We start from the raw sequence: 17,852 nt of genomic DNA on the forward strand, positions 1-17,852 counted from the left end.
TAGGGCAATAATAGGCTTTCATTGATTAATAATCACGAATATCACTGTGCACTATACAGCAATGGCCGAAAGTGTTGTCACCCTTGAAATTGTTCCAGAATTTCAAAAGCTGGAATTTTGGACCACTCTTCTTTTGCGAAAGGCTTCTGGTCTCTTTGGCTGGTGGTCTGCAGAAGCTGTCCCCCCTTGGCACTGCAGGAGGTGTTCTGCTGCAGCAAGTTATCTTACAGGCAGACACTAGCGGCAGCCGGGGAAGTCATGGCTGAGCTCTTAAGAGATATTGACTACATGGACTATAATATTGGGGCACCTACACATTACACCTGAAGGAGCTTTTGACATCTCAGTCAAAATCCGTAGACATTAACATGATGATTCCTTCACCGTAACCCCCATTGCAGCTGTAACAGCTCCACCTTTCTCAGAACACGTTCTACAAGATTTTGACTTTCCCAGGTCCAGCACAAAGCCTTTACTGTCGCTTGTGAGGTATGTTACTTTCTGCAAGTCACATCTCATCCACAGTTCTGCAGCCAATAACTGAGCTTACTGATTGGCTGCAGCGCTGTTAATGTGAAATCAGCCTTGCATACAATAAGGGTATGTTTCTACAGTCAGGAACCGACAGCGCTTTGGACCCAGCACATGTTTGCTGCGTCCAAAGCGCTGCTGGCTTTTAAACGCAGTTGATTCCGCAGGTGTTCACTGAAACGTGCGGAGTCGTCACATACTATACATTGGACGAGAAATTAATCCTGCAGAGACTGAGCGTCTCTGCAAGATAAACTGACATGCTGCGGTCTCGAAAGGCACGCCGCATGTCCGTCTCCGCAGGGAAGCCAGAGGCGTCCCTGCACGCATAGTGGAGATGGGATTTCTTCAAATCCCATTCACTATGCTGTAACATCTGGCCGCTGTGGGTTTGACACTGCACAAGTACGTCAAACCCTCACAGACACTGACTGAGAGCAGCAATAAGGCCCCTTTCACACATCAGTCTTTTGCCTTCAGTCTCAATCCGGCGAATTTAAAAAAAACAAAACACAACACAGATCCGGCGAATGTTGCCGTCAGATCCGTTTTTTCTCATAGACTTGTATTAGCGACGGATTGCCTCAGGTTTCATCCTTCCTTCGCCGGATCCGTCGAGAATTGCGGCGAGAGAAAATGGACATAGTAACTTTTTTGTGTCCGTTGAAAAAACGGACAGCGACGGATCCGTCACCATCCATCATTTGCTAGAATGGAAGCCTATGGCGCCGGATCCGTCAAATGAGAGAATCCGGAAATGGATTCTGTTTTTTTTTTTAACTGAGCATCCTCCGATTTTTTTACAATCCAATTAGTCTGATCAGCTAGTTGGATCGGGCGAAAAAATGAAAAAAAAAAAATCAGTGACAGACCTGGGTGCAGTGAGTAAAGCTCAGTTTATATGTTTTTTAAACTAACTTGAGCTGGGTAATGGGTTTTCTGAAACCAGAAAATCCCTTTAGGCTAAGTTCACTCTGGGCATTTTTTTGCTGTGGTTTTTTAATGCTAATTTTCAGCTGCTTTTTCCATTACCAGCAAAGCCTATGAGATTTCAGAAATCTCATACACACACACTGGTTTTTTTGTCATTAGGATTTTGTGCTTTGCAGTGTTTTTTTTTTTTTTACATAGGGCATGTTACTACTTTCAGAGTTTTTGCAGCGTTTTTCACCCGTTGACTTGAATGGATGGTGAAAAAACGCTGCAAATACGCAGGTTGACTTTTTTTGCAGAGCATTTGCTGCAGAAAAATTCAAGGACAGCCGGATGTGACTTCACACTCGGCTCAGCTATATCTAAATGGCAGGCTGCATGATGTGTCCATACAGCCTGTCATCCAGCAGAGCGGACCCGAACCGAATGGGGGGTCCCACAATACAGTGTTTGACACATTATGCATGACAGCGTGTCAAACACCGCTTCAGATCAGTGGGGAAATCCTCCCCGCCGGTCAGAGAGCCGTGGTTCCCACACTGTCAGAAGACAGCAGGAGCACTCAGCTGTGATCGGAGGTATAAAGTTTACCTCCGGTCACTGGTGTCAGCTAATGGGACTACAGCTCCCATCATCCAACACCGGCTGCCGCTAATAACAGTGAGAGCAGGAGCGGCAGATGGGAGTATTCATCTGCTGCTCCTGCGCTATAAATGATTTAAAAACGGCATGGGTTCCCCCTATTTTTGATATAGTGAGACAACCCTCAGCTGTCAGCTTCAGCAAGGTTGGTTATCAAGAATAGATGGGTCCTCACGCTTTTTTAAATGATTTAAATAATTTAAAAAAAAAAAGGCGTGGGGTCCCCCGTCACTGTGTCCCACACAGTAATCCATATCTGGGGAATATACAGTTTTCAACCTGGACGGTGCGAAGATGCGACCGTCCTGGCTGAAAAGCACTGGTGAAAGAGCTGCTGGGAGCGGAGCTTCAGTGACTAGCGATGACATCACTGAAGCTGCGCTCCCTCACAGCCTGAACTGTGGTGAACTCTTGACAATGCATTTTCCCACAGTCCAGAGGTCACCACTAGTCACTGAAGCTCCGCTCCCAGCATCTCATTCACCAGTGGTTTTCAGCCAGGACGGTCGCATATTAGCACTGTCCAGGTTGTAAATTGTATATACCCCAGATGTGGATTACTGCATGGGACACAGCAACAGATATTGATTTTACTTTTCTTACAGGAGAACGAGGGCTTCACAGGAATTAGGTGTGGTTGTAAGAATAATAAAGAAGTCTGTGTGTTTCTTTCAATTAAAGGACTTTATTCTTGCTGTCTTTATTTACCATGCAAATATAGGATTAGTAATGGGGGCGTGTTATTGACGCATCTCTATTACTAACCTTGGGGCTTGATGTTACCTGTGACATTAACCCCCCCCCATCACCTCACTTGCCACCGCTACATGGCAAGTGGGAAGACCCAGGCTAAGTGTCAGAATTTGCACATCTTAAAGATGCACCTTTTCTGGGGTGGTTGAGAGCTGATGTTTTTAGCTGGGGGGCAGTAAACATGGCCCCTTCCTAGGCTATTAATATCAGCCCGCAGCTGTCTGCATAGCCTTTGCTGGTTATTAACCCCTTAATCCCATATGACGTACTAGCTCGTCGAAGTGGGGTGGGCCCGTATGATGACCACCGACGGGTTAGTACGTCATATGTGATCGGCCACGCTCACGGGGGGAGCGCGGCCGATCATCAGCTATCGCAGCTGACATCCGGCACTATGTGCCAGGAGCGGTCACGGACCACTCCTGGCACATTAACCCCCGGAACACCGCGATCAAACATGATCGCAGTGTTCTGGCAGTACAGGGAAGCATCGGGCAGGGAGGGGGCCCCCTGCATGCTTCCCTGAGACCCTCGGTACAAGGCGATGTGCTCACCTTGTACCAAGCGTCTCCTCCCTGCAGGCCCCGGATCCAAAATGGCCGTGGGCCTACATCTGGGTCCTACAGGGAGGTGGCTTACCAGCGCCTGCTCAGAGCAAGCGCTGGTAAGCCTGCAGTCCTGCATGTCAGATCGCTGATCTGACACAGTGCTCTGCAAAGTGTCAGATCAGCGATCTGACACTATAACATGATGCCCCCCTGGGGCAATGTTATAAAGTAAAATAAAAAAATATATATTCAGATGTGTAAAAAAAAAAAAACCTAAATAAAGAAAAATACATATATTGTTCCCATAAATACATTTCTTTATCTAAATAATAATAATAAAAAACCCCGCTGATTAACCCCTTTCTGACATATGATGTACTATCCCGTTGAGGTGGGGTAGGCCCGTATGACCACCGACTGGATAGTATGTCATATGCGATCGGCCGCGCTCACGGGGGGAGCGCGGCCGGGTGTCAGCTGACCATCACAGCTGACATCAGGCACTATGTGCCAGGAGCGGTCACGGACCGCCCCTGGCACATTAACCCTTGGAACACCGCGATCAAACATGATCGTAGTGATCCAGCGGAATAGGGAAGCATTGCGCAGAGAGGGGGCTCATTGCGCGCTTCCCTGAGACCCCCGGAGCAACGCGATGTGATCGCGTTGCTCTGTAGGTCTCCTACCTCCTTCTCCCTGCAGGCCCCGGATCCAAAATGGCCGCGGGGCTACATCCGGGTCCTGCAGGGAGGTGGCTTACCAGCACCTGCTCAGAGCAAGCGCTGGTAAGCCTGCAGCCCTGCATGTCAGATCGCTGATCAGCGATCTGACACTATAACATGATGCCCCCCTGGGGCAATGTTATAGTGTAAAAAAATATATATATATTCAGATGTGTAAAAAAAAAAAAAAAATCCTGAAGAAAAAAAAAATATATATATTGGTCCCATAAATACATTTCTTTATCTAAATAAAAACTATAAAAGTACATATTTAGTATCGCCGCGTCTGTAACGACCCCACCTATGAAACTGTCCCACTAGTTAACCCTTTCAGTGAACGTGGTAAAAAAAAAAAGGCAAAAAACAGCGCTTTATTATACCGCCGAACAAAAAGTGGAATAACATGCGATGAAAAAGACGGATATAAATAACCATGGTACCGCTGAAAACGTCATCTTGTCCCGCAAAAAAAGAGCCGCCATACATCATCATGAGCGAAAAAATAAAAGTTATAGTCCTCAGAATATAGCGATGCAAAAATAATTATTTTTTCTATAAAATAGTTTTTATCGTATAAAAGCGCCAAAACATAAAAAAAATAATGAGGTATTGCTGTAATCGTACTGACCCGAAGAATAAAACTGCTTTATCAAGTTTACCAAACATGGAACGGTATAAATACCCCCCACAAAAGAAATTCATGAATATCTGGTTTTTGGTCATTCTGCCTTACAAAAATCAGAATAAAAAGCGATCAAAAAATGTCACGTGCCCAAAAATGTTACCAATAAAACGTCAACTCGTCCCGCAAAAAACAAGACCTCATATGACTCTGTGGACCAAAGTATGGAAAAATTATAGCTCTCAAAATGTGGAGACGCAAAAACTATTTTTTTGCAATAAAAAGCGTCTTTTAGTGTGTGACGGCTGCCAATCATAAAAATCCACAAAAAAACCCGCTATAAAAGTAAATCAAACCCCCCTTCATCACCCGCTTAGTTAGGGAAAAATAATAAAATTTTAAAAATGTATTTATTTCCATTTTCCCACTAGGGCTAGGGTTAGAAGTAGGGTTGGGGCTAGGGTTTCAGTTAGAATTGGGGGTTTCCACTGGTTAGGCACATCAGGGGCTCTCCAAACGCGACATGGCGTCCGATCTCAATTCCAGCCAATTCTGCGTTGAAAAAGTAAAACAATGCTCCTTCCCTTTTGAGCTCTCCCGTGCGCCCAAACAGGGGTTTACCCCAACATATGGGGTATCAGCGTACTCAGAAAAAATTGTACCCCAAAAGTTGTTGTCCGATTTGTTCTCTTACCCTTGGGAAAATAAAAAATTGTGGGCAAAAATCATTTTTTGTGAAAAAATGATTTTTTATTTTTACGGCTCTGACCCACCAAGTGCCTCACAGAAGTTTATAATGCAAAGTGCTCACCACACATCTAGATAAGTTCCTTAGGGGGTCTACTTTCCAAAATGGTGTCACTTGTGGGGGTTTCAATGTTTAGGCACATCAGGGGCTCTCCAAACGCAACATGGCGTCCCATCTCAATTCCTGTCAATTTTGCATTGAAAAGTCAAACGGCGCTCCTTCCCTTCCGAGCTCTGCCATGTGCCCAAACAGTGGTTTACCCCCACATATGGGGTATCGGCGTACCAGGACAAATTGCACAAAAACTTTTGGGGTCCAATTTCTTCTCTTAACCTTGGGAAAATAAAAAATTTGGGGTGAAAAGATCATTTTTGTGAAAAAATGATTTTTTTTATTTTTACGGCTCTGCATTATAAACTTCTGTGAAGCACTTGGTGGGTCAAAGTGCTCACCACACATCTAGATAAGTTCCTTAGGGGGGTCTACTTTCCAAAATGGAGTCACTTGTGGGGGCTTTCAATGTTTAGGCACATCAGTGGCTCTCCGAACGCAACATGGCGTCCCATCTCAATTCCAGTCAATTTTGCATTGAAAAGTCAAATGGCGCTCCTTCCCTTCCGAGCTCTGCCTTCCGCCTAAACAGTGGTTTACCCCCACATATGGGGTATCAGCGTACTCAGGACAAATTGTACAACTTTTGGGGTCCATTTTCTCCTGTTACCCTTGGTAAAATAAAACAAATTGGAGGTGAAGTAAATTATGTGTGAAAAAAGTTAAATGTTCATTTTTATTTAAACATTCCAAAAATTCCTGTGAAACACCTGAAGGGTTAATAAACTTCTTGAATGTTGTTTTGAGCTCCTTGAGGGGTGCAGTTTTTAGAATGGTGTCACACTTGGTTATTTTCTATCATATAGACCCCTCAAAATGACTTCAAATGAGATGTGGTCCCTAAAAAAAAAAAAAATGGTGTTGTAAAAATGAGAAATTGCTGGTCAACTTTTAACCCTTATAACTACCTAACGAAAAAAAAAAAAATTTGGTTCCAAATTTGTGTTTATGTAAAGTAGACATGTGGGAAATGTTACTTATTAAGTATTTTGTGTCACGTATCTCTGTGATTTAAGGGCATAAAAATTCAAAGTTGGAAAATTGCTAAATGTTCAAAATTTTCGCCAAATTTCAGTTTTTTTTCACAAATAAAAGCAAGTCTTATCAAAGAAATTTTACCACTATCATGAAGTACAATATGTCACGAGAAAACAATGTCAGAATCATCAGGATCCGTTGAAGCGTTCCAGAGTTATAACCTCATAAAGGGATTGGTCAGAATTGTAAAAATTGGCCCGGTCATTAACGTGCAAACCACTCTTGGGGCTTAAGGGGTTAATTATGGAGCAACCCCATGTCTTTTTTTGGGTCTCCCATTTTAGACCAGTAAAGGCTAAGTATACAGTTGTGAGCTGATATTAATAGCCTGGGAAGCTCCATGGGTATTACCCCCTTCCCAGGCTATAAACATCTGCCGCCAGTCGCTGGCTTTACCTCTGCTGGGTTTGAAAATTGCCCAGGAATCCACGCCATTTTTTTCATGAAAAATAATCTTTTATTAATTAAATACATATACAGTAATTTGCACACTGTACTAATTGTATTTGTCACTGACATCTATATATCTACCTATTCTATATGCATTTACTGTATGTAATCCATCTCTTCTATCCTGTCGGCTCCTGCTGTGATTTTACAGAAGCCAGCAGATGTATTACTGTCTTATCTTCTATCTTTCTCTGGGGGAACTCAACTTCATTAGCATGCACAAAAAGACCCAAGTTAACCCCAAAAACGCATGAAAAAAGAAACGCACCAAAACTGCAACAAACACGCAAACAAAAACGTACCAAAAACAAGTGTTTTTGCCACAGCTTCTTTCCTGCCAAGAAATCAGGTTTTGCTGCAGAAAAAAAAGCAGCAAAAATGCCCAGTGTATACATACCCTTAATCTTTTTAAAAAAAAAATTTTATGGCAACATCTTGGGTATTCAAAACCAATTTGCCATAAAGTTTTGGTTTAAAATTAATCATCTTAGACCGAAGACCCGAATTAGGCTGGGATCACACACAGTGAGATATGGCCGAATCTCGCAGGTTAAAACCAAGCTCTGGCACCGGCACTCCTGAGCGGAGCGTGCGGCCGCATAGCAATACATGGAGTCGCACGCTCTGCTCCGGAGTGCCGGTGCCAGAGCTTATTTTTAACCTGCGAGACTCGGCCGTATCTCGCTGTAGTGTGACTCCGGCCCTAATGAAATACTGAGCTTTCTCCATACAGCTATGTCACTCTCAGGAACAATGCAGCATTTTCAAAGAATCCTAGCTTGAAAAATGAGAACAGCTCAGCTGGATGGAGAGATCTCTCCCAATAAGCAGATAGACCGGACCTGGAGAAACTGGGGTGGTGGAGGGAAGGAGTCACCGAAACCCTTCTGCCGATGACGTGTCATTTTTCAAAACTTGGAGTTTCAGAGCAATTTAGAGTAAAACAAATGTTTCTGTAGTAAAGACGCAAGTCTGGATTTCTTGTCTGTGCTTTTGGGCATTATGAAATGGCTAATAGATTACCATTAAAATGCCGATCTTTTATGTCTTTAGTGTGGTAATGTAGTATCTATTTTAATGGATAGCAAGACGTGTAAGGCCACGTTCACACGGTCAGTATTTGGTCAGTATTTTACCTCAGTATTTGTAAGCCAAAACCAGGAGTGGAACAATCAGAGGATCACCACTTCTGTATTTATCACCCACTCCTGTTTTTTGCTTACAAATACTGAGGTAAAATACTGACCAAATACTGACCGTGTGAACGTGGCCTAAAAAGCAAAATGGATTATTTCTCTTAAGCCTCATTCAGACATCTATGTAACACTGTCTATGTACGGACTGTTATGCACAGAGTCGCCGCAGGACTCGCACCCTGAACTTGACGGCCTCATATATTCCTGAGGCTGATCAGTTTGGGTCAGGCGACTGGCAGCCGGTCCGTGCACCACGCTCCATACACAGATGTGTATATGAGGCATAAATGGTAAAAACTCAAGTTATTTCATTGCACTCTCCTGAAACAGTACAAGGTTTAAGAAGTCATTAAAAGGGATCTTTAATCTGTGCACATTTTATACAATACAAAAACTGTAAGAACCAGTGCATAAGACTGACACAAAGAAACGGCAGCAGTAACTGTGTAAATAAAGCATAATAATACAACTGGGGGAAGGACAAGCAATGAGCGCAAGAGTTGTAGAGGAGAAGCACAATATCTGTACAATACGCCGCATATTCCACTGGGAGTTTATCATCAGCACTAAACCATCCTGGCCCCAAAAATTCATGCACATTAGTGTGAGGTCGGTTTTGAACATAGGCGAAAGTATTAGCGGGGACATGTCCCCATAAGGCCTATAACTATAATTATAATAATCACAAGACACCTTTAATGGTTGGAATAAATGGCCGTGAGGTTTTATTTTGAGTTACAAAATCCAATTAATTAAATAAATAACCAATAAATAATATCCATAAGTTCATAAGTCCAAATGTCCATAAACTTCCAGAAACCAAATCCACCCAAAGTTGAGTGATTTTTACCCACAAATAAAACCAAACGACAGGTGAATGATAACATAAAGGGAGGGAGGGCGGGCTCTTCTTTTCTTCAAGCGCCGGCGAACTGAGTATCCAACGCCGGTGCTCAGGTATATATAACAACCAATTCTGCCCAGCAACTGATTGACAACCAATCATCCATCAAAAATTTAGGCGGGCAAAAAGCCAGTCAGAACCAGATCTGGCTGCTTTTACATACAGTAACAGTAAATACCCTGACCTCAACCTGACCCCTAATATTCATGGCATAAATGAATGTGCCAGGCCTATGTGGACATGGGACCCCCGCTATATTTCTGCTGTCTGAGCGGGGGGGCTTACATGTCCCCATAAGGCCTATAACTATAATTATAATAATCACAAGACACCTTTAATGGTTGGAATAAATGGCCGTGAGGTTTTATTTTGAGTTACAAAATCCAATTAATTAAATAAATAACCAATAAATAATATCCATAAGTTCATAAGTCCAAATGTCCATAAACTTCCAGAAACCAAATCCACCCAAAGTTGAGTGATTTTTACCCAAAAGGCCAAGGTTCAAAGAGCCGAGGCCCCCCCCAAACCACACAGCCATTTTTCGATTATATTGCCCATGTTAAGATTAAATATATCAAGTCCGATATCGGACAAATGAACCAAATCATTTCTGAACATCCCTGGTAAAAAGCCTTCTAAGTCTGTATGTCTAAAAGAAAACCCAGAAATAAGAGGTAAAAACTTCTTCATGGAGAAATTAACCCTCTTCCGGATCTTATCCAAAAATGAAAGTTGATTACAGTGCCAAGCACGCCTGGGAATGATTTCTGAAAAAACGACACCAGACAACGGAAAAGTCTGTCTTAAATAAGTAAGATCTGACCGCATAATGGCCAGTAAATTCAAAGTGTTGATTCTTCCTAAGTCATTCCCAGCGAGATGCACTACAATTAAATCCGGATAAGGGAACTTCTCCAAACAACTCTTTACCTCGGACACCAAAGAAGGCCATTTCAGGCCGCGAATGCAGTGCCAAAAGACTTGAACTTTAGAAGAATGGAACGACAAATTTTCAGAATATGATCGAAGGCCGGCCCTCTTCTAAACCCAGAAGACAAATGAATGCCCAACGATCCAAATAACTGCAGGGTATAAGAGAAATAAAAATTAATCGGGATATAAATCAGGACGAACATAAATTTTGAATCTTTTCGACTCCCATCTTCCCATTCTTTTAATTCTATCGTCAGATAGGCCAGCTCTTGAGGCTTCTGTAGCCGCACCTATTCTGAAAGAATGGGAAGTAATTTTGAGATGACTTTTACCCAAAAATGCCAAACACTTCTTCAAAATAAAATTGAATTGAAAAACCGTCACCGGGGAAGAATCTCTATGAATAAATAGGGAGCCTTCAGCCGGAGGCCTAAACGTAATCCATTTAGACAGATTAGCCACAGGACAAATTTTAGATTCAGGGAACGAATTCAATCTTAGTTCAGATCCTCTCCCCAGCTGATCCGTTTTAGACTTCCTGATAAACAAGAGAAGAAACGATTCAAAAATTCTGACGTCCGAAAGCATGAGCCCGGATGAAACAGCTTTCTTGGCTGATACTACCTCACTGACCCTCAGTGCCCCAAAAAAGGAGATAGAAAATATGGAATTAAACAAAAGCGCTTCCTCAAAATTCTTACAAACGTGCGCAAGGGCAGAACAAATGTCAATTAACAAAGAAATAGAAATAGGGCACCTTGAATCCGGAAAAAACCTTTCCCTTTTCAGGCCCTTCAAAAATTGCTTAACTAAGAAAAATTCCGTTAACGCAGTACCGCCATGTAATTTTAAAAAGAAAGAGACTCCCGCAAAGCTTTTGGCTATTGCGGAGTAAGATAAGCCCTGTTTGACCAGAGACTCAGCGAATTTCAAAGCCGAAGTCGGGTCAGGAACAGAGGCGTCAAAACCGAAAAGCACAGAAAAATCGACCCATTTCTTCCATGCAGCTGAGTAATCAGCCCATGATCTGTTTGATAAAGAATTCTGAATAAAATAAGGAATTATATCGGAATCAGGTCCTGAATTGAAAGGGGGCAATCGTACGCCTCTTTGTCTGCCATTGGGACCTGTAGATAAAAATCAAGCCACTGACGGTGCAATATAAGATCAGTTAAATGACTAACTTTACCACCTCCCGAGACTGCTTTTAACCAAATATTGCAGTTCAAACATTCCAAAACCAATTTTCTCAAAATTTTTGCTGCATTCGCATTTTTGGATGATAGGGTATTGATTGAAAAAATTACTGCCTGATTCATGGAATGTAGTAGAACCCTGGAATTTTGCAATTCACGGCCCCATAAGCAAATACATAGAAGGATTGACAAAAGTTCAGTAATAAAAGGGTTCTTGTTTAATTTTCTAGCAACCCAATTGACAGGCCAGTTCAGGGATACCCAGTGAGATTGAAACAAACAAGCTACTCCTAGAGTGGCGTCTGCAGAAAAAACGAGGGGAATAGAATCCGAAGAGACAAAAGGGGATTGGATTATTGATCTGCCATTAAAACCCGCTAAAAATGCTAGCCAGATTCTGGCGTCCTCTTTCACCTCGGAACACAATCTGATATGAGAATTGGGGGAAGAATGCCCTTTAGTAGCTTCGTAAAGCGACCTGGAAAAAACCCTGCCAGTCGGAATGACCCTTAAGGAAAAGTTCAGTAGCCCCAGCAGGGACTGAAGCTCCTTAAGAGTGATTTTGTCTTTTGCTAGTAAGTTTTCCAGAGAACTACGAAGCTTGTCAATTTTTTCCTGGGGCAGGACGGTTTCCATTTTGACCGAATCGATCATGATGCCCAAAAATTCAATGCGACAAGAAGGGCCTACTGTTTTCTCGTGGGCAATTGGGACTCCAAAAAATGCGCACAATTCAAGAAACCTAGAAAGAGTATTTTCACAAGACATAGATTGGGATGGGCCAACAAAAAGGAAGTCATCTAAATAGTGTAGAATACCCGCCTCACAACCGCTAGATTCCAAAACCCAATGCAAAAAGCGGGAAAAATTCTCAAAATAAAAACAGGACAGGGAAAAACCCATAGGAAGGCATTTGTCAAAAAAGAAGCAGTTATCAAAATGAAAACCCAATGAATTAAACCCCTCCGGATGAACTGGGAGAAGTCTGAAGGCAGATTTAATGTCTGATTTGGATATAAGGGCATTAGGGCCGAATTTTCTAAGTATATCCAGAGCGCCATCAAAGGAGGAGTAGGTGACAGAACACATTGTCTTGTCTACCTCATCATTCAGTGATTGGCCGACTGGATAAGATAAGTGGTGAATCATCCGGAAAGAACCCGGCTCCTTTTTGGGAACAATACCCAGGGGGGATAAGCGAAAATTTAAATATGGGGGGGACAAAAAAGGGGCCGGCGACTCTGCCTAGCTCAATTTCAGAAAAAATTTTCTCCCTAGCGACATCAGGAAAGTCGGTAATGGACGGGAGATTTTTAACTAAAACACAACCAGAACCTTTGAATTGAGGAACACGAAAACCTAGAGAAAAACCGTCATATAGTAAACTACTGATCTCCCTGTCTGGGTATTTGCTTAGCCAGTGGACCATTTTTCCAGCCTCACTGGCGATTGAGCCCTTTGAAATTGATTCCTTAGAGGATTGCTGGGCAGCCTGCTTTTTAAAGCATTTGGACATTGAGTGGGAATTCCCACAGAAAGAACATTCATGCCGAAAACGGCAACTATTGTTCCACTTACAGAAAGAATCATTGTAAGCAAAACAAACACCTTTTTTGCTGACAGAAACAGAAGGCTGCCTAGTAACAGCATTCCTCATAGGAAGCATGAGATTGATCCATAAACCAATGTCTTTGGAGCCCCATTTTACTTCGGGATGAACTGACAGCTTATGTCTAAATGCCTCATCATAACTGAGCCATGCGGAGCCACCAAAATTTTTATAAGCCTCCAAAATAATGTCGACGTGTTGGAAGAGACTACTACAAAGGTTAGGTGATTTCTCTCCCAACACGGCAGCATAGATGGCAAACGCCTGGACCCAGTTATTAAAGGACCTAATACTACGCTTAGGATCATCATGGTCAGATTTGTCATCTTTCTTCTCTGACTTAGGGGGGTGATCCCTACTTGGTAACAATGAAAACAGATCGACAAATTGATTATTCCAAATGAGCTCCTTAACTGAGGGGCTCAAATGGAATCCCAGTGGGGAAAGCTCACAAGTTAAAGCCTCCTTGAAAGGATTCAAAGGAGGCATACCAAGGGCAGGAGCTTCTGAGCGAAAAGGAGCAGGAGAAGCTGCTGCCCGAGATGAGTTATTAGCCTCGCTTAATGCTTCAGCTACTACGGATTTAATTAAGTCTCTTAACTGGCTCTGAGGGACAGACAAGGGGATATTACAAGCCTCACCCCTCGCAGGTCGGTCGTCCGGTCTTCTTCCTCCTTCACAGCCTGCGCTCCAGCCCGCAGAATGGGGCGAGCGCAGCTGCCTGGCAAGTCTTGGGTCACGATCCTCCTCTTCATCAGATGACAGGGGGGGCAGAGCAGACCTCGAGCCCCGTGCAGCAGCTGCAGGAGCCGACCGGGCGCCAGCGGAGAGGGGCACCGCAACGCTTTTACGGCCGGTGCCCTTTCTGGCTCTTCCGGCCGCTCCCGATGACGTGGACGGCTCACCCAGCTGATGGTCGCCAAAATCTCGCGGAGGGCTGCGAGACTTCGACGCGCAGCGGCGGCGTGACTTCCCGCTTGCTTCTGACAGACCGGGCCTGGACGCTGCAGGAGACGGAGCAGGGGAGGAAGCTGCCTTCTGGTCCTCGCCGGAGGGCTCACAGCAGCCGGAGCTCCCATTTCTTGCCCCGCAGCTGGCACCACAGGTTCCGGAACAGGAGGAGGAGCGACGGCTTCGGAGGCTGCTAATGGAGGTTTCATAGCCAAGCAGCTCCTCAGCCAATCCTCCCCGTCCTCCCCGCCAGCTCTTGATAGGAGTTCCTGCAGGAGCTTCTCCATTGCTCGGTGAGGTCTCTTCTTTTCTTCAAGCGCCGGCAAACGGAGTATCCAACGCCGGTGCTCAGGTATATATCATAACAAAATCTGCCCAGCAACTGATTGACAACCAATCATCCATCAAAAATTTAGGCGGGCAAAAAGCCAGTCAGAACCAGATCTGGCTGCTTTTACATACAGTAACAGTAAATACCCTGACCTCAACCTGACCCCTAATATTCATGGCATAAATGAATGTGCCAGGCCTATGTGGACATGGGACCCCCGCTATATTTCTGCTGTCTGAGCGGGGGGGCTTACATTATACACAGGCTCCACACTAGGGAATCGCATGTACAGAAATCTGCTAATGTATATCATCACAACCGATCCCAACATGAGCCGCAGTCACCCAGTGATAGCTGTGGGTGTTGCCATCTATCATTGTACACTGGCTCCTGCTGACCATGGCACCGAGTAGACTCCCACTCGTGAGGCCTGGCTGCACCGTCACCTCCTTCATTGAAAATGAGGTCAGATCCTCCGTCAGCTCCCACTGCCCTCTCCATCATTCCCAGAGATCACTAACTGCTCCTTATCACCATGTCCACACATGGAGTACGCATGGCCGATTTCCTAGATTATTACCATAAAAACATTGGGGACGACATTTTACAAAATCTCACCCAAAAGCAAAGGGTTTTTTTTGTCGTATGTGCACACACCCCAAGGGTAGATTCACAGGTACTGGAGTAGCTGCAGGTTTTTCATGCAGACTTTTTGGACCAAAAATTGGCAACGGAATACGGCAACTGCACAATGAGCGAGGATTCAGACACCTCTAATCCACGGGTGGTGGAAATAATGCGCACAGCAGTCAGTCTGAATTGCACACGGTTTAATGGGAAAGTCAAAGAGACCCAAAATGCTGCAGATTTTGCTTCAAATGACATTAGGAAATATATATTTCTACAATTTGTGAAAAAAAAAACCTCCCTCTCAAAAATCCCAAAATAAAATACTACCATGTCTTTCCCGCTCTAATATGGAATCTTGTGAGGTTGGATCATCAGGCTACAAGTGATGAGGCGCTGGCTGGAGGACTGGGATATTAACACCGGAATGCAGATTTTTATTTTACCCAATCTACACAATGAGGCCATGTCCACACGGTCAGTATTTGGTCGGTATTTTACCTCAGTATTTGTCAGCCAAAATCAGGAGAGGAAAAATCAGTGGAAAAGTATAAGGCTACTTTCACACTTGCGTCGTGTGACGTACGTCGCAATGCGTCGTTTTGGAGAAAAAACGCATCCTGCAAAGTTGCCCACAGGATGAGTTTTTTCTCCATAGACTTGCATTAGCGACGCATTGCGACGTATGGCCACACGTCGCATCTGTCGTGCGACGGATGCGTCGTGTTGTGGCGGACCGTCAGCACAAAAAAGCATTCCATGTAACTTTTTTTGTGCGTCGCATCCGCCATTTTCAACTGCGCATGCGCGGCCGGAACTCCGCCCCCTCCTTCCCAGACATTACAATGGGGCAGCGGATGCGTTGAAAAACTGCATCTGCTGCCCCCATTGTGCATTTCTTTTAACAACGTGCGTCGGTACATCGGGCCGATGCATGGCGACGGCCCCGTACCAACGCAAGTGTGAAAGTAGCATAACAGAAACACGTCACCACTTCTGCATTTATCACCCACTCCTGGTTTTGGCTTCCAAATACTGAGGTAAAATACGGACAAAATGCTGAATGTGTGAATGTGGCATTACTGTGGATTTGCCATTGTGGCTTTTTATTTTATGTGCTGAAAATACAATGCTTCAGTGCCATTATACCATAGAGTCCAACAGAACTCCATGAAAATGAGACTCCCCATTACTTAGATAGATAACAGTTGGGGCCTTTATTAGTCTACGGAGAATGGGTTTGAACTTCTGCAGCATGTCAATTCCTTCAGTGTTTTTTACCCACTGAAAATCTTGAGAAGCTGAAAACATGCAGAACAACATTTGTGCTGTGTCTTTGGAGAATAAAACTATTAAAATGTACTGTACACAAAGCACACGTGGAATCATAAAAAAAAACCCCGCAGCAAATAGCTAAATTTTATACAAACGTTTTTTACTTCCAAAAGTGAACGTTTTGGCTGCAAGAAAAGCAAAAAAACGCAACATGTGAACATACCCCAAGACGACACTTAAAGGAGTATTCCCATCTCCAAGATCCTATTCCAATATGAAGTAGGTGTAATAATAATAATATTAGCAAATACCTCCAACTAAACGTGCATAGTTCTTCATGTCGCTTGCCCCATGTGCGCAGGCATTACAGTAGCTTAGGTATTCATGGTTATTACCACTCTTATACTGACAGACAGCTCTTAGCAGTCATAACCACAGATACGAAAGCTCCTGAAATGCTCTGCACATGGGGTAAGCGACATAGCTAATCAGAAGAACTATACAACGTTTCTAATTTGAGGTATTTACTAATATTATTACACCTACTACATATTGGGTATTCCCATCTCCAAGATCCTATTACCAAGTCTCCCAAGTTACCTGCGGTAGAGGCAGAGATGTCGGAGAGGTCAGGCATATATACTTTCCTATTAGATGATTTAGATTTATGTAGAAACGGGGTTTACGAGACCTGGAAGCACTTAGGGTCCTGCTTATCCTGCCAACAATGCCAGTCATCGTGTGTGGGTGAAGGAGGCAAGAATCACACATTTACAAGTCCTCGTAAAAAGTAGTATTTTACATGAAAATATTAAAAATAAAAAACGGATATCATTAAGCCAAGCCACTCATCTGTAATGCTGCCAGACAGGATGAACTAATATAGAGGAGCCGTATATGTGGCACAATTAGATTTAGCAGAGATACCTTACAACTCACAAACAGAATGTCTCACAATTAAGGATTTTCTAGGAAAACAATTTACCATACAAAAAATAGAAAAGGTGCTGCACATACAATAGATCATAATACACTAGATACAATACATACAACAGATCATAATCAGAGAACATTATCATAAGAAGAAAAATAAAAACAACGCGAATGAGGCAGATCGATACATGACCTCCTATGTACGAGTCTCTTCACTGCATCAATAAGAAACACAACAATGTCATCAAGAAGACAACAAGCACCAATGGAGCGGCTGCCCTGCAAGTGCATTCTGGAATAATAGACTTATTTTATCAAAATAATTGTATAAAAACAATATATATCTACATATATAAACCGTACACCACATCATACTGGTCACTCATGAGGACGAGGAATGTTACCGCAGAAGCAGGGAGCTTCATTTACAAAATAATTTAATTAAGGAAATATAGCAGGGTAAGAAGATTCCTGGTAATGTCGTCACATCCAGGCGGCCCGGACATTGCTGGGCTTCGTGGGTCTGAGCAGAGCTGCGCTGTTTCCCATGCGGCTACTTCGACTGCTGGCGCTGGACACACGAGAGATGCCACCTTAAAATAAAAAAAATATATATTCTTGTCAAAATATGTGCATAGAAAGTCATTGTCCTAATGATAAACGGAACATAAAGGACCCGATTCATGAAGATTGCCGATGTTTTACGCCGGTTTTGATGAGGGGGGATGTATTGGAGTCAGCCGCTCCTGATTCACTAGGAGGCGCAGGCCTCTCAATGAATCAGGGGCGGCTGATG

The 17,852-nt window shown here is 43.5% G+C and overlaps 1 protein-coding gene across 1 annotated transcript in view; it reads right to left on the reverse strand.

Moving 5' to 3' along the window:
• Positions 1-15,036: 15,036 nt before the first annotated feature.
• The window catches only part of CFAP97 (cilia and flagella associated protein 97), a 54,060-nt gene continuing 51,244 nt past the window's right edge, over positions 15,037-17,852 (reverse strand). Inside the window, exon 6 of the mRNA XM_069744321.1 lies at positions 15,037-17,649. Coding sequence (XP_069600422.1) covers positions 17,540-17,649 — 110 coding nt within the window. The 3' untranslated portion in view covers positions 15,037-17,539. The remainder of the gene's footprint in view (positions 17,650-17,852) is intronic.

This window comes from Ranitomeya imitator, chromosome 1 (assembly GCF_032444005.1).
Source record: "Ranitomeya imitator isolate aRanImi1 chromosome 1, aRanImi1.pri, whole genome shotgun sequence".
In the NCBI taxonomy this organism is placed as follows: Eukaryota; Metazoa; Chordata; class Amphibia; order Anura; family Dendrobatidae; genus Ranitomeya; species Ranitomeya imitator.